This window comes from Oncorhynchus clarkii, chromosome 3, assembly GCF_045791955.1.
Source record: "Oncorhynchus clarkii lewisi isolate Uvic-CL-2024 chromosome 3, UVic_Ocla_1.0, whole genome shotgun sequence".
Taxonomy (NCBI): domain Eukaryota; kingdom Metazoa; phylum Chordata; class Actinopteri; order Salmoniformes; family Salmonidae; genus Oncorhynchus; species Oncorhynchus clarkii.
In genome coordinates this window covers 17,072,480-17,094,956 of record NC_092149.1, presented here as the reverse complement: position 1 = coordinate 17,094,956, position 22,477 = coordinate 17,072,480, and the positions used below count along the sequence as shown (strand labels likewise).

Sequence of the window (22,477 nt, the reverse complement as noted above, 5' to 3'; positions counted from 1 at the left end):
TTTCAGATTAGTGGGCATAAAGGAAAGGTGACGAGGAAAGGAAGCGACTCACATTGGCCAGCCCTCCATGGTGACGGTCTCCTCAAGCTCAGAACCATAAAGCATGGTGTCATGAGTGACAGGCAGATTGCGTCTTGCGTTGCCAGTGGTGAGAGAGATGGATCAGTCAGCTCCACCCCTCCTCCTGATGGATGGCTCATTGGCCTTCTAACAGATGAATCAGCTGTGGAAACACTATAAAACACTAAGTGCCTTATGGCATTCTGGCCCCTGCTCTGCCGTCAGCTGACTTGTTACTACCATTCAGATGTCATTTGCATAAAACAAACAAATGCCATTACTACTTATTGGTGTATCCTTTAATTGAAGGCCTGTGTAGCGTAAACACACCCAAGTTGATCATAAATGAGATGTCTGTCTGCTACTAGCAGCCAAAACAGTCAAGTACGCTGGTCAATAAATGCAGATTGTTTTAGTGCCATTCACACCTGACACTACATAAATTGGTGTGCATGCACACTTCCATTCTTTATAAACATGAGACCAGGGCAGTTTCATCACTTTAATCATGAGTTGAATTATTTATATCAACAAACAAAAGTCTCTCCCAGTCCGTCCCTCTCCCACATCCACTTCAAAACCGTTCCGTTCCCACCAGTGATGTGGTATGACCCTTGTGCAGGGCCATAAAGATCAGGATCACAAATTAAAACCATCTCGTGCCAGGAAAATAAAACACAAAAATAACTCAGCTCTTCATTTTAGGAAAACATAAGATTTTAAAAAATGTATCCACGCTCTCCCAACTCACACTTTTGTAAGATTTGTCAGTTCGTTCATCCATTCTTTAAAGTCAATCACTCATTCATGTAATCACAGACAGAAGTAACAGGTTAAACCCATTACACAAAACACTTGTGGGACACGGGAGAAGGGACACATCACATCACCCTCCCCACTCATCCCCTCATTCAAACCCACCCAGATACAGCAATATCACCAATAACCCTACATAGGATCAGCCATTTATACTGTCGGGACATCAGCGAGACTACCATAGACGCAGTCATGTGAGAATCCCTTCACATCAAAGAAAATAAAATGTAGTTCCACCTACTGGCTAGGATGTGTACTTGCAAATACAGGACCTTTATTGGAAAACACTCCCAAGTTCAGATCAAAGTACAGTATCTTGGAAGTTCGATTATTTTGCATGACACGGGGCATTGATGACTTCTTACAAAATAAACCCTTCAGCCGACAACGACCCCCCCCCCCCCCCAGAGAAACAAAAATAAACCCCCCAAAAATACAATAAATAAAGTGATCATAATATTTGTGGGAAAGGCAACGAGAGAGAAATGGAGGGAGAGAATAAAAACGAGATAAACATTTTGTTCTGTTATTCCCCCAGAGCCAGGGACTGAAATGAAGTTGTATTTACAGACAGACTGAGGAGAAGGAGCCTGGTCGCTGCTACACCAGCTCCCCTCTGCTAGAGAAAATAAAATGAAATTACAAGAACAATATAATAACAACAAAAAAAAACTAAAAAAGTAATTGATATTTACAGTGAGAGAAAGAGAGGGAAGGAGAGGCAGAGGAAGGAGGAGAGGAACAGAAGGCTCCAGAAGTGGTTGGGGCATTTACATTTTTTGGGTGCAGGTATTTTTGATCAAACCATCGTTGTTGTGCGTGGTGAGGGAGAACAGGTGTGGTTGCTCTAACGCATGGTGAACATGCAAGTCTGTTGGTGGGCCAGATGAAAACAAGGTTTTACTGATGATAAATCACTGATGCTGTTAGAATCTAGACTTACAAAAACAAGAGTGCTAAATTGGGTTGATTTGGAGATGGAAGATGGCCAGGGAAAGTCAAACGCACAAAAAACCTCATTCACACACACACAAGCACTTACACTTACACTTAAGACCTCCCCTACATGCAGTGTAATTGTGCATCTAGACTGAATTGAGGAAAAATGAGATAAGGAGGAGTGAAAGTGCCAAGTACTTTCAAAGCTGATGTGACAGAGCTTTGGTTCAAGTATGGCTATATGGCCATTGGTGTACAGGTGTGACTGGAGGAGCCCTACCCCTACCTATACACAGGTTGCATATCTCCACTGCACAAGAGATGCAGCGGACCCCTACAGCTCCGCTCTACTCCCCTTTAGAGATGTGCAAAGGTTACTTCTCACCTACACATGTCTCCAGCTAAACTGACTGGGACAAGAGCTTATAGAAACTGAATATGTACATTCCATTCTTTTAAAAAAGGTCCCTCTTATTCAAATAAAAGACATTAAGACTTTCACCTCAATGTTTCTTCTCAGAAACAGTTTAATAAAACAGCTTGCGGTTCCCGCCTTTGAATTTTTAAACCACCTTTGTGATAAAAGCTTCTAAAAATCACCTCATCCAATTTAAAATGGCAGTTGAATTTGCTGCTGTTTGGTATCCAATTTAATAAAACAAAATAACACAGTTCTTCAATTTTCAGAACTAATTAACACTTTGGACTTGGTTTGGGAGTAATGTCTTGGTAGATGAACACCTCCATTCCCCAGAGTTTTCCCATTGGCTGCAGGGACTGATCTGCCCACGTGACCATTTGGTTTTTAACCTCTACAATGGAACATTGTCCTAAACTGTCTGAACTGAAACAGGCCTCAGTTTCGACGCATCCCATTCACTGGCATACATCATTAAAACAAAAATGGACTTTCAAATAAATAAAACAGTTTTTTATAAGGGATAAAATTTGATTAGCAGAGATTATAATACAGAATGGTTTCCGTCAGATTCACCCATCTTCTACAACCCAACAGTCACTGGACTACTGCCACCAACATATATTTTTTACACCTATAATGGGAATATTCAAGGGATAATAGATGATTTTGTAGTATTATTGTTGTATGTGTGCATGTATAGTTGTTTTTTGAAGTTTGGAGCCAAAAGGGGGTGGAAGAGTAGGAAGAGAGGGATGTGGTTGAGAGGAAAAGGGGAAAGACGGGGTGAATGGGGGACGGGGGGGTTCAGGTGCTGTTGATGGATCCAGGTACTGAGCTGGGCTGGGCGGTACTGTCCGACACACTGCCATCTGGTGGTGAGACAGGACATCAGATACACACCACACTAAACACTTCACCATCAGGTCAATGCTTTCAATATGTTGGATTTAACATCCAAACACAGCAATATTCAATTAAAAAGGCTGTTAAATGTTGATTTGAAGCTATATCCCCTATCTTAGTCCTGTAAATATGTAGTCATCTAATAAGCATGTATTAAACATGTAATAAGCATGTGTCGGGTTGGCTGTGCTATACATACCGTGTGAGGCAGGTGATGTCTGTGCTCGAGCGTGAGGAGGAATGAGTGTGGAGTTCAACTGGGGCTGGATAGATAGCTCTGAGAAAGACAAAGAAAGACAAAGAGAGAGGAGGTTCATACTACACACACAGGATACTCAACATACACGCTTCAGACTTACTCTGGAAAACTGAAGGGATTACAGAAGCTTGGGGCAAAAGGGAGGAGGGCATGGCTACTGACCGAGGGAGGGCCAAACAGAGGAGGGCATGGCTACTGACCGAGGGAGGGCCAAACAGAGGAGGGCATGGCTACTGACCGAGGGAGGGCCAAACAGAGGAGGGCATGGCTACTGACCGAGGGAGGGCCAAACAGAGGAGGGCATGGCTACTGACCGAGGGAGGGCCAAACAGAGGAGGGCATGGCTACTGACCGAGGGAGGGCCAAACAGAGGAGGGCATGGCTACTGACCGAGGGAGGGCCAAACAGAGGAGGGCATGGCTACTGACCGAGGGAGGGCCAAACAGAGGAGGGCATGGCTACTGACCGAGGGAGGGCCAAACAGAGGAGGGCATGGCTACTGACCGAGGGAGGGCCAAACAGAGGAGGGCATGGCTACTGACTGAGGGAGGGCCAAACAAAGGGGGGAGGGGTGTGGACTCACCGACGGGGCTGAAGTTGAAGAGGAGGGGCAGTTCTCGTCCGCTGGGCAGATGGGCAGTGGGCTGGCGCAGCTCTTCGAAGAAGGCGTGGGCGCAGGCCTCCAGGGGGGATAGCCTAGTCACAGGGGTGTACTCTAACAGACGGGAACAGAGGGAGATGGCCTCTGGGGGGGTACGCGGCTTAAACACCTGACGGAGGAAGGGAAAAAAAGGGCATCTTGTTTGACTTATCTAGGCTGTCGTATTTGTTCCATTTCAAAATGTTCTTTCTCTAATATGGATCCCAATGGAAGACAATGGTGTTAAGGCTATTTAAATAGAACTGAGGGCAGAGAGTACCTTTGTCCAGGGGTGTGCTTTGATCTGGGGGAATTTGAACTCTGTGTAGTTGGGGTTCATCTCTCGGATCTGCTCTCTCGTCGGAGTCCCCAAAACCTGGAAGAGTGAAAGATGCATGAAGTTTCTCCAAGAATGATCACTCCTGCCGCCGCCGCCAACGTCGACCTGCGCCGCCGCCAACGTCGACCTGCGCCGCCGCCGCCGCCAACGTCGACCTGCGCCCCCAACATTGACCTGCGCCCCCGCCGCCAACGTCGACCTGCGCCCCCGCCGCCAACGTCGACCTGCGCCCCCGCCGCCAACGTCGACCTGCGCCCCCGCCGCCAACATAGACCTGCGTCCCCGCCGCCAACATACATAGACCTGCGCCCCCGCCGCCAACATAGACCTGCGCCCCCGCCGCCAACATAGACCTGCGCCCCCGCCGCCATAGACCTGCGCCCCCGCCGCCAACATAGACCTGCGCCCCCGCCGCCAACATAGACCTGCGCCCCCGCCGCCAACATAGACCTGCGCCCCCGCCGCCAACATAGACCTGCGCCCCCGCCGCCAACATAGACCTGCGCCCCCGCCGCCAACATAGACCTGCGCCCCCGCCGCCAACATAGACCTGCGCCCCCGCCGCCAACATAGACCTGCGCCCCCGCCGCCAACATAGACCTGCGCCCCCGCCGCCAACATAGACCTGCGCCCCCGCCGCCAACATAGACCTGCGCCCCCGCCGCCAACATAGACCTGCGCCCCCGCCGCCAACATAGACCTGCGCCCCCGCCGCCAACATAGACCTGCGCCCCCGCCGCCAACATAGACCTGCGCCCCCGCCGCCAACATAGACCTGCGCTCCCGCCAACATAGACCTGCGCTCCCGCCAACATAGACCTGCGCTCCCGCCAACATAGACCTGCGCTCCCGCCAACATAGACCTGCGCTCCCGCCGCCGCCAACATAGACCTGCGCTCCCGCCGCCGCCAACATAGACCTGCGCTCCCGCCAACATAGACCTGCGCTCCCGCCAACATAGACCTGCGCTCCCGCCGCCGCCAACACAGACCTGCGCGCCCGCCAACATAGACCTGCGCGCCCGCCGCCGCCAACATAGACCTGCGCTCCCGCCGCCGCCAACACAGACCTGCGCGCCCGCCGCAGCCAACATAGACCTGCGCTCCCGCCGCCGCCAACACAGACCTGCGCGCCCGCCGCAGCCAACATAGACCTGCGCTCTTGCCGCCGCCGCCAACATAGACCTTTAGTTGAAGTCGGAAGTTTACATACACTTAGGTTGGAGTCATTAAAACTCGTTTTTCAACCACTTCACAAATTTCTTGTTAACAAACTATAGTTTTGGCAAATCTGTTAGGACATATACTTTGTACAAGTCATTTTTCCAACAATTGTTTGCAGATTATTTCACTGTATCACGATTCCAGTGGGTCAGAAGTTAACATACACTATGTTGACTGTGCCTTTAAACAGCTTGAAAATTACAGAAAATGCTGTCATGGCTTTAGAAGCTTCTGATGGGCTAATTGACACCATTTGAGTCATTTGGAGGTGTACTTGTGGATGTAGTTCAAGGCCTACCTTCAAACTCAGTGCCTCTTTGCTTGAAAATCAAAAGAAATCAGCATGACCTCAGAAAAAAAATTGTAGACCTCCACAAGTCTGTTACATCTTTGGGAGCAATTTCCAAGAGCCTGAAGGTACCACGTTCATCTGTACAAACAATAGTACTCAAGTGTAAACACCATGGGACCACGCAGCGGTTATACCGCTCAGGAAGGAGACGCATTCTTGCTCCTAGAGACTTTAGCGCGAAAAGTGCAAATCAATCCCAGAACAGCAGCAAAGGACCTTGTGAAGATGCTGGAGGAAAAAGGTACAAAAGTATCTATATCCACAGTAAAACGAGTCCTATATTGACATAACCTGAAAGGTCGCTCAGCAAGGAAGAAGCCACTGCTCCAAAACCGCCATAAAAAAGCCAGACTACGGTTTGCAACTGCACATGGGGACAAAGACCGTACTTTTTGGAGAAATGTCCTCTGGTCTGATGAAACAAAAATAGAACTGTTTGGCCATAATGAACATCATTATGTTTGGAGGAAAAAGGGGGAGGCTTGCAAGCTGAAGAACACCATCCCAACTGTGAAGCACAGGTGTGGCAGCATCATGTTGTGGGGGTGCTTTGCTGCAGGAGGGACTGGTGCACTTCACAAAATAGATGGCATCATGAGGCAGGGAAATTATGTGGATATATTGAAGCAACATCTCAAAACATCAGTTTTGCTAAAGCTTGGTCGCAAATGGGTCTTCCAAATGGACAATGACCCCAAGCATACTTCCAAAGTTGTGGCAAAATGGCTTAAGGACAACAAAGGTATTGGAGTGGCCATCACAAAGCCCTGACCTCAATCCAATAGAAAATTAGTGGGCAGAACTGAAAAGGCATGTGCGATCAAGGAGGCCTACAAACCTGACTCAGTTACACCAGCTCTGTCACGAGGAATGGGCCAAAATTCTACCAACTTATTGTGGGAAGCTTGTGGAAGGCTATCCAAAACATTTTACCCAAGTTAAATAATTTATAAGGCAATGCTACCAAATACTAATTGAGTGTATGTAAACATCTGACCCACTGGGAATGTGATGAAAGAAATAAAAGCTGAAATAAATCACTCTACTATTATTCTGACATTTCACATTCTTAAAATAAAGTGGTGATCCTAACTGACCTAAGACCAGGAATTTTTACTAGGATTAAATGTAAGGAATTGTGAAAAACTGAGTTTAAATGTATTTGGCTAAGGTGTATGTAAACTTCTGACTTCAACTGTACGCTCCTACTGCCGCCACCAACATAGACCTACTCCCTCTTCTTTCCATCTCCCACCCCTACAGTTTGGTGTCCTCTCAGCTCCCAGGTCCCCTCTTCTCTACCTTGATGATCTCTACCAGTTGGTCCACTCCACTGTCCCCGGGGAAGATGGGCTGTCCCAGCAGCAGTTCGGCCAGCACGCAGCCCGCTGACCAGATGTCAATGTTGGATGTGTAGTCCGTGGCGCCAAAGATGAGCTCAGGGGCACGGTAGTACCGCGAGCAGATATAGGACACGTTGGGCTCCCCGCGAACAAGCTGCTTAGCACTGGAGACAAGAGGGGAGAGAGGTGGTCAGTCAGAGAAAAATATATTGAGACAGTAAGACAGAGATCGATTTAGACAGACTGAACAGTAAGGCGGCATTTACACAGGCAGCCCAATACTGATTTCTTCTTTTTTTTTTTACCAATCAGGTCAGCCCTGAAAAATCTCTCTAATGACCAATTAGTGGGAAAAAGATCAGAAGAATTGAGATGCGTTTACACAGGCAGCCTAAGGAACACAGTCAGAGCCATTCAGAGATGGCCAGAGGTGCTCACTGACAGACATGCAGACTAACCTGCCGAAGTCACAGAGTTTGAGGATGGCCGTCTCGGGGTCCACAAGCAGGTTCTGGGGTTTGATGTCTCTGTGACACACGCCCTGGGAATGGATATAGGCCAGACTGCGGAACAGCTGGTACATGTACACCTGGAGGGAGAACACAGGACACATGATGTTAACACACACACAGTTAGCAGCCAGTAGCACTGATCATCATAATCTCCTCCATTACTACTACAGTCATGCCAAGTGTCCAGACGGCTACAGTTGGTCACCAACTTCACTGCACTCAGAACAGTCAAACATTCTGGATGTATGCAACTTACTCAAACACATTACTAGAACTTGTGGGTTCTCTGCTTTAGACATGCCAGTAAAATGTTCCCATCGCAAAGCTTAGAGCTAGCATGGCAGAAGATGTGACTGTATATGTGTAAGGGTTTCTGGCTGTCTGAGTGTGCGTGTGTTGGGGTCGCTCTATTGGGTCGTTAGCTGTGTTATTGGGCACACCGGGTGCAAGGGGTAGACAGACGGGTGTTGAGAGGGGGACGAGGTTGCCTGGCTATGGCAGGAGGGCAGATTTAGAGGGAAACAAGAGCTTAATTGCACACCACAGAGAGAGCGGGGGGGTGCAGAGGAGTGAGAGATGGAAAAACCTTTATTTTTGCATACAATATTTACTGTTCAATTCTAATAGTTAGTTGATATTGTTGTGTCTTCTCACTTCTGTTTGCCACAGCAAGTTAAATAAACAGTAATGTAAACATGTTTCCCATGCTAATAAAGCCCCTTTGAATTTAATTGGAGAGAAAGGGGCTGAAGAGTAGTGAGGGAAGAAGGGAACAAGGAGAGAGGAAGGAAGGGAAGAGATGCAGATAAAGAGAGAGTAGGGCGGGATGAGAGGAGCACAGGGAGAGGTGGAGAGGAGTGTAGAGATGCTGAGTGAGGGCAGTGTGTGTGTGTATGATCAGTATGCATCTCCACACCACAGGAGAGAGCAGCAGGGTGGGCTGAGGCAAATGGGCCATGAGACACAGATAGTCCTCTCTGCTGCCACGGGGCATAGCACACACACAAAGCTAACAGACAACATAAGTGCCCTTTTTAACAGACAACCAGCTTACTGCAAACAGAGAAATTTGGTTTCTCTTTCGCTCTAATTTTTTCAATTCTAAAACACTGAAGTAGGTATTGTCCCCAAGAAATCTGATGTAGGAAAAGCAGAGAACGGAGGAGTTGGAAAAGAGAGGTGACAGAGAGAAAGACTACCGGAGGTCAGTAAAAAGTCAGAGCAGAGAGAGAAAATACAGTTGAAGTAGTTTACATTCACCGTAGCCAAATACATTTAAACTCAGTTTCACAACTCCTGACATTTAATCCTAGTAAAAATTCCCCGTATTAGGTCAGTTAGGATCACCACTTTATTTTAAGAACGTGAAATGTCAGAATAATAGTAGAGAACGATTTATTTCAGCTTTTATTTCTTTCATCACATTCCCAGTAGGTCAGAAATGTACATACACTCAATTAGTATTTGGTAGCATTGCCTTATAAATTATTTAACTTGGGTCAAACATTTTGGGTAGCCTTCCACAAGCTTCCCACAATAAGCTGGGAGAATTTTGGCCCATTCCTCCTGACAGAGCTGGTGTAATTGAGTCAGGTTTGTAGGCCTCCTTGCTCGCACACACTTTTTCAGTTCTGCCCACAAATGTTCTATGGGATTGAGGTCAGGGCTCTGTGATGGCCACTCCAATACCTCGACTTTGTTGTCCTTAAGCCATTTTGCCACAAATGGGAAGTATGCTTGGGGTCATTGTCCATTTGGAAGACCCATTTGCGACCAAGCTTTAACTGATGTCTTGAAATGTTGCTTCAATATATCCACCTAATTTCCCTGCCTCATGATGACATCTATTTTGTGAAGTGCACCAATCCCTCCTGCAGCAAAGCCCCCCCACTACATGATGCCACCACCCCCGTGCTTCACCGTTGGGATGGTGTTCTTCAGCTTGCAAGCCTCCCCTTTATCCTCCAAACATAACGATGGTCATTATGGCCAAACAGTTCTATTTTTGTTTCATTAGACCAGAGGACATTTTCCCAAAAAGTACAATCTCTGTCCCCATATGCAGTTGCAAACCGTAGTCTGGCTTTTCCATGGCGGTTTTGGAGCAGTGGCTTCTGAAATCAGCCAAGACCTCAGAAAATGCCTTGGCGGAGATCTTTGTGGTCTATACTCGGTCTTGTCTCAGGATGGTAAGTTGATGGTTGAAGATATCCTTCTAGTGGTGTGGGGGATGTGCTTTGGCAAAGTGGGTGGGGTTATATCCTGCCTGTTTGGCCGTGTCCGGGGGTATCATCGGATGGAGCCAGTGTCTCCTGACCCCTCCTGTCTCAGCCTCCAGTATTTATGGTGCAGTAGTTTGTGTCGGGGGGCTAGGGTCAGTCTCTTATATCTGGAGTATTTCTGCTTTCTTATCCGGTGTCCTGTGTGAATTTAAGTATGCACTCTCTAATTCTCTCTTTCTCTTTATCTCGGAGGACCTGAGCCCTAGGACCATGCCTCAGGACTACCTGGCCTGATGACTCCTTGCTGTCCCCAGTCCGCCTTGCCGTGCTGCTGCTCCAGTTTCAACTGTTCTGCCTGCGGCTATGGAACCCTGACCTGTTCACGGGACGTGCTACCTGTCCCAGACCTGCTGTTTTCAACTCTCTAGAGACAGCAGGAGCAGTAGAGATACTCTCAATGATCGGCTATGAAAATCCAACTGACATTTACTCCTGAGGTGCTGACTTGTTGCACCCTCGACAACTACTGTGATTATTATTGTTTGACCATGCTGGTCATTTATGAACATTTGAACATCTTGGCCATGTTCTGTTATAATCTCCACCCGGCACAGCCAGAAGAGGGCTGGCCACCCCTCATAGCCTGGTTCCTCTCTTGGTTTCTTCCAGGGTTTTGGTCTTTCTAGCGAATTTTTCCTAGCCACCGTGCTTCTACACCTGCATTGCTGGCTGTTTGGGTTTTACGCTGGGTTTCTGTACAGCACTTTGATATATCAGCTGATGTAAGAAGACAGAACGCGTCTCCTTCCTGAGCGGTATGACGGCTACGTGGTCCCATGGTGTTTATTCTTGCATACTATTGTTTGTACAGATGAACGTGGTACCTTCAGGCATTTGGAAATTGCTCCCAAGGATGAACCGGACTTGGAGGTCTACAATTTATTTTCTGAGGTCTTGGCTGATTTCTTTTGATTGTGCTGTGATGTCAAGCAAAAAGGCACTGAGTTTGAAGGTAGGCCTTGAAATACATCCACAGGTACACCTCTAATTGACTCAAATGATGTCAATTAGCCTATCAGAAGCTTCTAAAGCCATGACATAATTTTCTGGAATTTTCCAAGCTGTTTAAAGGCACAGTCAACTTATTGTATGTACACTTCTGACCCACTGAAATTGTGATACAGTGAATTAGAAGTGAAATAATCTGTCTGTAAACAATTGTTGGAAAAAATTACTTGTGTCATGCACAAAGTAGAGGTCCTAACCGACTTGCCAAAACTATAGTCAACAAGAAATTTGTGGAGTGGTTGAAAATCGAGTTAATGACTCCAACCTAAGTCTATGTAAACTTCCGACTTCAACATCAATGTGTTTTCTTCTCATCAGATCCTTTGGGGAAAGAGTCCTCTAGTCAAATTTAGGAAATTTAGGAAAGAGTCCTCTACCATTTAGGGTACTCAGACTTTTACATCGTCATTCCGTCCTTCTCTCATGACTCTCCCAAGACGGGATTTACAGTATTAGCGGATTAGTACTCAAGGGGGAGCCATTACCAGAAGGCTAACAAAATTAGTACAAGTAATGGCAAATTTCCATGAATGCTGCTAGCTAAATGTGCCAACAAGCACAAACGAAAATAAAGTAATTGCAAAGACAGGCAATCCAGCTCATAAAGTTATACATATGTAGGAGCTACTGAATATAATTTTTGGTGAATTTGGACATTTACAAGCAAATGTGAATTAAATACATTGTACAAACAAAGTTGACATGTTTGTCTGAAGGAAGAACAGTACTGGCTCTGGACCAGTATGTGAACACATTGCGTCTGTGTGCAGTCGCTCGGGCAACGGGCCTGTCTGCTCTGCTCGGAGAAGATGATAGCAAGTTAAACTTTGGTGTCGCTTTCATGAAAAATTAAGAATTCTGCATTTAGGAGAAAAGTTATATCTTGCTGCGCTTTGTAAACTCAGATCTAAAATAATTCTTTACGTAATTTCTGCTCGGCATCAGACAAATTTTGTGCTTCAGTTGCACTTGTCCACTGGGATGAGAACTCACTAAGGGCATTCTATCAGCAGACAGCGCTCTGATGTGTAGCTACTTTTCCTCAGTGTAACCAGCCTACTTCTCTCTGGTAATACGCAAGATTAACTTCAAGCAAAACATTAGGAAATGTAGCCAGCTACATTGTTTCTATGATAAACATTAGAAATATGATGGCCATGCATTTTTTTTTTTTGCAAAAGAATACCTTGTATTTTCATTGTAAGCTCATTTACAATGCAAATAGCTTTGCACTTCTGTTGTCATCTGATGAAAATGAAGCAAATGTCTGCTGAATGTGTTGAACCAATGTATTTTCTGGGAAGGAAAACTATAGTTGCATGTCCCTGATCACTCTATTGAGGCAAAAAAATGAACACTCGACTGTTAATATACAGCTGGACCCACTTGCTCCCGCTTTCTTCCGTTCTATTTACAAACAAACACGGGACTGGCTTTCTGGGGAAATACGTTAAGCTTCATAACGTAAATAATGTGACAGGTGAAATGAAGAACAATCCAGTTCATCTCCTAATGTATTGCACAAGTTGACTGAAGGTATTTACTTAAAGTAGCTACAAATATGAACATTTATAGAAAAACGTCCATTTCCAAACACCCCGGTACAGCGCCCAAGCCCTTTACCATTTCATTTAAATAGAGAGCTCTGCCTCTAACAGCATGGAGCTTAAAGAGGAACGATGGAGGGGTGATAGGGCGAGAGATGAGGAGAAGACAGACACAGACTGAGTGAGAAAGAGGGAGAGTGAGAAAAAGAGTGTGAAAAAAACCAATGACAGAGAGAACGAGGATAAAAGGGAGGGAAAGTAATAAGAGAAACATGGGAAGAGAAGAAGTAGTGAGTGCATTACCTTGACGTATATAATGGGGATGGTGGTCTTGGCCTTGTTGAAGTGCCGGGCCACCCTGTACACTGTCTCTGGGACAAAGTCCAGCACTAGGTTCAGATACACCTCATCTTTCTGTAAGGGAAGAACAATAGGAGAAGAGCAATGTTGTTGAATCCATTTTGTAATGTAATCCATTTTTTCACAAGTCTGGATTTTTCTTTTTGCGGCATAAACGTGAAAATGTCAAATGTTGTTCCCAATACCCGGTAGTGTGACTTGTACATACCTTCTCCCCACTGGAGTAGAAAAAGTAACGTAGTCTGACTATGTTGCAGTGGTCCAATTTCCTCATGATCTGTAGTTCTCGGTTCTGGAGTATAGAAATAGCAAGGGGTGTAATTTAGGTCTCAAGATTTCATCAGTTGAGCAGTAGTAACATTGAGGTATGGGGAGAGAACATACAAAAATACACCTGATAGTGTGTGAGTGATGGGGGGGGGGGTGGTGTGTTTCTGTAGACTGCCAGTGGAAGTGAGTTGCACTGTGTGTGTGTGTGTAGACCAGTGTTTCAGTTGAGTCACTAAACCGAGTCGTGTGCTTGAGCCCGAGTCGAGTCACAAGTCTGAGGCTAAGTTGAGTTCGAGTCACAGGTCTGAGGCTAAGTTGAGTTCGAGTCACCAATGGTGAAGTCCGTGCTCGAGTCCTGATCCAAGTGCTCAAGTCTGAGACACTGGGTTGGAGTTTAACAAAAAAGGAACACAATAATATCGGTTTATGTGCACATAAGAAAAAAAAGTTTGAAAGCAAAGGAATGAGTCCGGGGTTCTTTAGACACATTTGGTATTTTGGTTACAAAAGTTTTTTTGCTCGCTTGTATTGGCGGCTTGCTAGCTTGATGCTTGTATGTCGCGCCTCTTGATTTGGCTCGGATTTGGTAGACGAAATCTGCCCAGCAACAGCTAGTGGCATTCTGGTGGGAAGATTTTCATGTGAGCATTGAAATAATGCAAAGATTCTCCTCCAGTTGCACAAAGGTCATAATTGCCTACAATATGCAATAGCCCACAAAACAAATAAGTCCTTCATACACAGGATCAAACATTTTATTTTAATAGAAGGTTCAGTGATGTCTTGAAGGGATGAATGGTCTCTGGACAGAATTGGCTATTGCTCCTGTAAGATTATTATTTCCAATAATTGTAACAGGCTCTCTGCTTTTTGTAAATCGTCCACTGAAAAGTAGTTTTTTTTATTCCAAAGTGAAACCCAAAGGAAGACTAGGGAAAGTGGGAGGATAGAGCGAGATGACAAATTCAAAGACAGCCTACTTTTTAATACTCAAGGGGAGAGAGAGACAATAGCTAGACTTGTTTTCCTTTTAAACTACTATTGTTTTCAATTTCATAAAGCAGTTTGTGTTTCTTAACCAGGCAAAGCTAAATAGTAGGCTGGTGACTGGTGGTTACAGGGAAATGAGTCGCTAATGCGATGTGCAGCCTACATACCCCCTCTATTTATTGTTGTGTTACAGCCTGAATTCAAAATGGATTAACAATTTTTTTCCTCACCCATCTACACACAATACCCTATAATGACAAAATGAAAACAATATAAAAATATTTTGCCACATGTACTGACAATGAAATACAGAAATATCTCATTTACATAAGTAATCACACCCCTGAGTCAATACTCTGTAGAAGCACCTTTGGCAGCGATTCCAGCTGTGAGTCTCTGGGTAAGTCACTAAGAGTTTCCACACCTGGACTGTGCAACATTTGGCCCTTCTTTAAAAAAAAAAAATAATAATAATTATTATTATTATTCCAAGCGCTGTCAAATTGGTTGTTGATTATTGCTAGACAGCAATTTTCAAGTCTTGCCATAGATTTTCAAGTAGATTTAAGTCAAAACTGTAACTCGGTCACTCAAGAACATTCACTGTCTTCTTGGTACGCAAACTCCAGTGTAGATTTGGCCTTGTGTTTTAGGTTACGGTCCTGCTAAAAGGTGAATTCATCTGGTCTGGTGGAAAGCAGACTGAACCAAGTTTCTCTAGGATTTTTCCGGTGCTTAACTCCAGTCTTTTTTATCATAAAAAACTCCCCTGGCCTTAATTGCAAGCATTCACATAACATGATGCAGGCACCACTATGCTTGAAAATATAGAGTGGTACTCAGTAATGTGTTGTCATACTGCATTCAAGACAAAAAGCTAATTGCAGTATTACTTTAGTTCCTTGTTGCAAACAGGATGCATGTTTTGGAATATTTTCATTCTGTACAGGCTTCCTTCTTTTCATTCTGTCAATTAGGTTAATATTAACCTAACTACAATGTTGTTGATCCATCCTCGGTTTTATCCTATCACAACCAACTCTGCAACTGTTTTAAAGTCACCATTGGCCTCATGGTGAAATCCCTGAGAGGTTTACTTCCTCTACGGCAACGGAGTCAGGAAGGACGCCTGTATATTTGTAGTGACCAGGTTTTAGGATTTATTCATTCGACCATAAAAATAAAAAAAAGCATACATAAAACAGTGTATTGATACACCATCCAAAGTGTAAGTAATAACTTCACAATGCTCAAAGGGATATTCAATGTCCACTTTATATATAGAGATTTTTTTACCCATCTACCTTTAGGTGCCCTTCTTTCCGAGGCATTGGAAAACCTCCCTGGTCTTTGTGGTTGAATCTGTGTTTGAAATTCACTGCTCGACTGAGTGACCTTACAGATAATTGTAAGTGTGGGGTACAAAGACGAGGTAGTCATTCAAAAATCATGTTAAACACTTATTGCACACAAATTGAGTCCATGCAACTTATGTGACTTGTTAAGCACATTTTTACTTCTGAACCTTAGGCTTGTCATTACAACGGGGATGAATATTTATTGACTCGAGGCATTTCAGCTTAACATTTTCCATTCATTTGTAAAAATTGTGAAAAACGTAATTCCACTTTGACATCACGGGATATTGTGACAAAAACGCCTCAATTTAATTTAATTCAGGGGGTGTGAATACTTTCTGAAGGCACTTTGATCGGAGGCAGTACGTGAGCGGAGCCTGGCTTCCTGTCTGCCCACACTCAGCGCTTGCTTTCGCCGCAGCGCGTGTGCCAGTGTAACCTTTCCAGTCCAAGTGAAAATACACGGGAAGGTGAGTCCGAGTCACCAATGGTCGAGTACTTCAGCTCGAGTACTACAACACTAGCGTAGAGTGGAAGTGGGTTGTGCTGTGTGTCTGTAGACTTTGTACCTTAAACCTCTTATCCTGCAGAACCTTCTTGATGGCCACCATCTCCTGGCTGTCAATGAGGCGGGCCTGGTACACCACACCGAAGGAACCATTCCCGATCACCTTGATGTCTGTGTAGGACACCTCCTGTGGGCGGTCTGGACCCTGGCCTGGTGTGGCCACCACAGTCGTCACCTTGCCACTGTCTCCTGGGGGAGAGGTACAGAGGTCAAAACACATTAAGGTTTAAGGACCATTTGGGAAGGGGGCTAAAGGACTCCCAGTATTTTAGATGTTATCCAGATGCAGGGACACACACACCAAACACACACACACACACACACAAGGGACCATGAATCTGGTTTAGAGGCAGGAAACGTAGTGACGGTCACCTCATCCTTTCTCCAATCCCCTGCGGGGAAACACTAAAAAACAAATGTCCATCACTCCCCCCCCTCTCTAAATGTCCGTAACCTCGGAAGCCTCTCCCCAAAGACACATACTACTAGCTGGTAATGAGCTGTAGTAGCTACAGTGAACCACCTCCACCCTGCCTCGCCTTCCCCGGCTCCCCAGGGGGAGGCTGCACGCCTGGCTGTCACAGCTCTGAACTCCGCTAACCTCTTCACCCCCTCACTACACTGGCCAGTACGGTTTAAATATGAGGAACCTGACAATATTGAGAAATGCATTCTTGCTTTCCTCTGTTTCTTGAGGTAATGGGCAATTTAACATGGTGGATTTGGTGAAAGTGAGGGCTCTCCAACATAGCTTTGACAGAATGTCAGATCTATAATTACTGTCTTCAAGGAAGGGAGGGTGCGTTTCTAAAGTGTTTGAACGGGGCCGGGACGATACCAGTATTGCGATACTCAAAGTATCACAATACTGGTATCATCACAGCCCTACTGTCTGTCTGATGTGCGACCTTGTGGAAAGGAAGATTCTCTGAGCTCATACAGTGAGTGACAGATCTACTTCGGGTCAGACGTGCAGCTCAGCTTGTTGGCTGTGTCTGTGAATGGTTGAGGGTGAACTGACTGACACAGCAGCAACCAGAGAAGCACAGACTGTGAAGGGAGGAGAAACACTACAGTAGAGGTAGGGCCTGGAGCCAACGAGCTTGTCAGAGCCTGTGATAGCATTGAATGGACAGTACAGTAGCACGCCCAGTGAGTGTGTGCACCGGTTCCTCCATTCGCCTGCCTCAACATGACCATGCTTTCTCTGATATCTCTGTATCTCCCAGTTATATTCTAAAGTCTGACAAGGCCTCTTGAACAAAGCTGTGTAAGTGGGTGACTAGCTTAAGATTGTTGAGAAGACAAATTTGGATCTTCCTCTGCTGAAGATGGATTTAATTTGGATCCTCTATTTCTAATTGTAAAGCCGGACTATGTCAGTCTCAGGAATCAGACTGGAAGGGAGGGTGAATGGCAGGAGCTTCTGTTCAGCACTGCTAAAAGCATTAGGTGGGCGCAGTTGATTGATGGATTTAAAGTCAACTCCTATGATGTAGACTAGACACCTCTGGAAGGCATGTTGTAATAAACACACTGGAGATACCACACATAGCTTTTCACATACTAGTATACGAAGGGTCATCATAGCTAGAGGTAGATTTCACACTGGGTAGGCACTAGATTAATTGATTAATCCAAACCAGATCCTTGCATGACTCACTAAACTATTCTTCCTTCTGAAGTCTCATACGACCAGAGAACGTTGTCTGATCTGTAATCATGTGGCTCACAGCGTTTGCGTCTGTGTAGCCCTCTTCTTAAGGAGTGGAGTCAGTGGGGAGAGTTTTAAATATGAAACAGCAGTGGCATGATAGTCACTTTAATAATGAATGCAAAGATGAGCAGTCAGACAGATCAGCTGCCAGGGAAGTGCTTTGGTTCCTAAAGAGGAAGTTAACACACAGGTCTGATGAGTATGATTGAATAAAAGAGTAAGAGGGAGAGAAATGATTTCCAGAACACTCAGACTTAGTCTCAAGTAACTCATAACTTATTTCTAAATATAAAGCGAGTGAACACGGTCACAAAAAGGATTAGCGATTACACAGCCATGCATTACAACTAGAGGTCGACCGATTATGATTTTTCAACGCCGATACCGATTATTGGAGGACCAAAAAAGCCGATACCGATTAATCGGACAATTTTTATTTTTTGTTTGTTTGTAATAATGACAATTACAACAATACTGAATGAACACTTATTTTAACTTAATACATCAATAAATTCAATTTAGCCTCAAATAAATAATGAAACATGTTCAATTTGGTTTAAATAATGCAAAAACAAAGTGTTGGAGAAGAAAGTAAAAGTGCAATATGTGCCATGTAAGAAAGCTAACGTTTCAGTTCCTTGCTCAGAACATGAGAACAAATGAAAGCTGGTGGTTCCTTTTAACATGAGTCTTAAATATTCCCAGGTAAGAAGTTTTAGGTTGTAGTTATTATAAGACTATTTCCCTCTATACCATTTGTATTTCATTAACCTTTGACAATTGGATGTTCTGATAGACACTTTAGTATTGACAGTGTAACAGTATAGCTTCCGTCCCTCTCCTCGCTCCTCCCTGGGCTCGAACCAGCAACACAACGACAACACCACCATGCAGAGTAAGGGAAACAACCACAGGCTCAGAGCGAGTGATGTTTGAAACGTGCGCTAACTAGCCAGCCATTTCACTTCGGTTACACCAGCCTCATCTCGGGAGTTGATAGGCTTGAAGTCATAAATAGCGCAATGCTTGACGCACAACGAAGAGCTGCTGGCAAAACACATGAAAGTGCTGTTTGAATTAATGTTTACGCGCCTGCTTCTGTCTTCCACCGCTCAGTCAGATTATATGCAACACAGGACACGCTAGATAATATCTAGTAATATCATCAACCATGTGTAGTTAACTAGTGATGATGATTGATTGTTTTTTATAAGTTACGTTTAATGCTAGCTAGCAACTTACCTTGGCTTACTGCATTCGTGTAACAGGCAGTCTCCTTGTGGAGTGCAACGAGAGAGAGGCAGGTCGTTATTGCGTTGGACTAGTTAACTGTAAGATTGGATCCCCCGAGCTGACAGGGTGAAAATCTGTCGTTCTGCCCCTGAACGAGGCAGTTAACCCACCGTTCCTAGGCCGTCATTGAAAATAAGAATGTGTTCTTAACTGATTTGCCTAGTTCAATAAAGATTAGATAAATGTGTTAAAAAAATCCCCCCCCCCCCAAAAAAAAATTGGCAAAACCGGTATCCAAAAATACCAATTTCCGGTTGTTATGAAAACTTGAAATTGGCCCGAATTAATCGACCATTCCGATTAATCGGTCGACCTCTAATTACAACCAAACATTTATTTATGCCAGAGCTACAGTATCCCTTTGAGAGAGGTAGCTAGTCGGCTAGTATTGCTATGCAGTGGCTGGTCTGGCACTAGAGAATATTAATCAGATTAGTGGCACTGCCACTTACCCTCTAAAACAGTGTTCCTCAACTCCAGCCCTGGTGGCCCACAACTGCAGTTTTGTTCCAGACCTGGGCCAGTTTCCCAAAAGCATTTTAAGGCTAAATTAGTCTTAGAAGCATAGGATCATATGGTTCTAACAATGAACTTAGCCTTAAGATGCTTTTGGGAAACCGGGCCCAGTACTAATATAGACACACCTGATGCAACTAATTCACTGACCATCACGCCCTTCATTAGTTGAATCAGGTGTAGGTGTGTTAGTGCTGAAACAAATATGTGCAGTCATGTGGGTCCCCAGGATAGGAGCTGAGAACAACAGAGCAGTAGGAAGCTGAGAAACATCAGTAACGCTAAGTGCAGCCCCAGGATACTAAGATAATCCTAGTGGCAATTATTGCCTATGACTTGTCTTGTCTGACACCTTTTTGTCAGACATTTACAACCCTTGATCTTGGCTTTGCACTTCACTTAGACAAGTCAGTGTTACTTCCAGAAACCGAACAGTAGCGCAGCACCTTTGTTGGGGTTTCTGGTAGGTCCAGACACCTCCAGACCAGGAACAATGCTTATCAGTGGGCACACCCTTCTAGGAATGCAGTACTGTGGTCAGGAGAGACCAAATCAGACCCCATTCAAAACAGAGGATTACGGTTAGAACGCCTGAACAGAGACTCAGCACTGAAGTGCTGATTAGGTTAGGTGTTCATGTATACCCTACTGGTCTGAGAAGACATTTGACCAGCACCGTCATTTATCTGTCGCTCACCTGTTTCCAGTCTTCATCTCCCACCTCTAGCTTTCTTTCCAATGATTCACTCATCCTCCCTGCCTGCCTTCTTTCCCTGCCTCCCCCAATCTCTACAGTCAAATCCCTTCACACTGAAGCTTCAACATTTTCCCATAGGGTTCCATTGGAGAGCTGAACACATTCACAGTGCAGTCTGAAGTGCCATGGTTTACCCAGGCCGGGTCTTCAACATGGCAGGGCTATCAGAATAGCAGTCAGTGATCAGAATGGAAATTGGTATGCAACGTTTCTGGTTTTCAACTGAAGAAATGTCAGCGGCAAATACATCTGAATTGATAAAAGTGTTAGGTTTAATAAAGACCCACTAAAGTCTTACCAAAATATGGGTACACTTTCAACCACCACCTGACATATGGCAGAGTAGACTATGTCTGTTTGACATGGACATTGTGGTGCAATGTTCCAGATTTTGTTTTCCCTAAGTCTGACTGTGTCAACACCTCCCTGTAGGTATTCTGCCAACACAGCATATCCAAACTACCATTGGGCATACAGTCAATTTCTGTCATTGCACTGGCTGTAAAAATTGGTGAGAATGAGACCTGTTGGAAGAATCTTCAATGTACGGAAATCTCAATGGAAATCTATCAATCAATATATGGACACGTGTGAAATTATGCAAATATAAGGAAAATCAATCATAGATCTTGAACAATGACGAGATGAGACCAACACATATTGTATTTGGAAATACGTGGTTATGATGATAGTATTATTCCAATAACAAGATACGTAACGGTTCCTTACTACCCACATTATTGCTCAATCTAAAACGGTTGACCAAATAACTGCAAAACAAAACTGGACTTGTAACGTTATAAAAATGACATTGACAGACCTTTGACACAGCGCACTCCAGCAATTTGGCTGGCTAATATATTCCTGCCATGGACAAGCTAACCAAACTGGCAAACTAGCACGTAAATTGTTCTTGAACAAGTTAAGCTAATTGTTCAGGGTCACAGTAAGCCATGTTGTATAAGTACCCAATATATTACGTTATGTGAACTGAATTAACGGTAACCTCGTCTCCTCTAAATAGCATATATAGCTGTTAGCTAGGTTACCGGTCTAACGTTAGCTAGCTAACTAAGCAACCAGCTACATAACTTCCAATGCTAATAGCTAAGATTACCGGCTAACTAGCTAAATGAGGACGACGGTCAACCTTGTTTGATATCACCTAGGTAGGTAACGTTACCGCTGATGCCCGTTTTTTCCAATCTGGCTTCCAACGACAAATATCACGGAAATCTGGTTCCAATCTATTTTCATCAATTTCTCCCCAGTTTCTAACATCGTATAAACGTTTCGCCTCAAATGCTATGCTAGTTAACGTTTGTCAGATCTGCCACAATCAAAGCCCGGCTTGATCCCACTGTCCCTTTTACAAAAACATACATAGCATAGCCAGCTAGTTAGCTAGCTACCTAGGTTAGCTTTGCGAAATGATAACATCGACAGTTTTATCAATTTGTTTAGTTAGATACTTGCTGTAAATTATCAGTACACACATATATCCCGATCCCTTCGTTTTGTGTTCAATTAGCTATACTCACGGGCTAGTTTCACATTTCCGAAGCCAGTCGAGCTGCTCCCTGTGGCCTGTGAAGCCCCAGATTTTCCTGCAGAACTCCCTCCGGTAACAGACGATCCGGCGGCGGCTGAAGCGGCTCCGGGAGCCCCTGGAGGCTCAGCAAACGAGCTGGTCCTGGGCCGCCCGCTGCCGCTCATATCTATGTGCGCTATAGCCGGGGCAGGGGAAAAGGTTGTTACGATTTAGAGCCAAGCAGGCACAGGGTTGACCTATCTTTTCTAATGTAGTCGTTACAAATTTAACTGCATTGGTAGCATATCGTTTTAGCTAGCTTGTACGTCTCCCCCTTTCTTCTTCGCTTGGCACAGTGGTTGGACTTGACGCACAGCAACGCACTGGCTGATAGCATTGCTTCATGGGTAACGAAGTTTTGAGGGTAGATTCAACTGGGGCGTATTCATTACGCAAATTCTGTTACAAAACG

General features: G+C 44.8%; 1 protein-coding gene across 1 annotated transcript; it reads right to left on the bottom strand.

Annotated features, from left to right (window-relative positions):
• Nucleotides 1-548: 548 nt before the first annotated feature.
• Nucleotides 549-22,407, bottom strand: LOC139389687 (glycogen synthase kinase-3 beta-like). The gene is made up of 10 exons (XM_071136577.1): nucleotides 22,016-22,407; nucleotides 16,193-16,380; nucleotides 13,214-13,297; nucleotides 12,949-13,059; nucleotides 7,755-7,885; nucleotides 7,256-7,460; nucleotides 4,319-4,414; nucleotides 3,982-4,168; nucleotides 3,339-3,416; nucleotides 549-3,105 (listed from the first exon to the last, which is right to left on the bottom strand). Exons 1-10 carry the CDS (start codon nucleotides 22,188-22,190, stop codon nucleotides 3,041-3,043), a joined length of 1,320 nt encoding a protein of 439 aa, XP_070992678.1. The 5' UTR covers nucleotides 22,191-22,407; the 3' UTR covers nucleotides 549-3,040.
• Between the last annotated feature and the right edge of the window lie 70 nt (nucleotides 22,408-22,477).

Excerpts from the sequence above, each read along its gene's own strand:
- LOC139389687 (XM_071136577.1), bottom strand. The coding sequence starts at position 22,190 with ATGAGCGGCAGCGGGCGGCCCAGGACCAGCTCGTTTGCTGAGCCTCCA. Across the intron at positions 13,298-16,192 it reads TGCAGGATAAGAGGTTTAAG|AACCGAGAACTACAGATCAT; the intron begins GTACAAAGTCTA and ends TCTATACTCCAG. Across the intron at positions 13,060-13,213 it reads TCTACTCCAGTGGGGAGAAG|AAAGATGAGGTGTATCTGAA; the intron begins GTATGTACAAGT and ends CTTCCCTTACAG.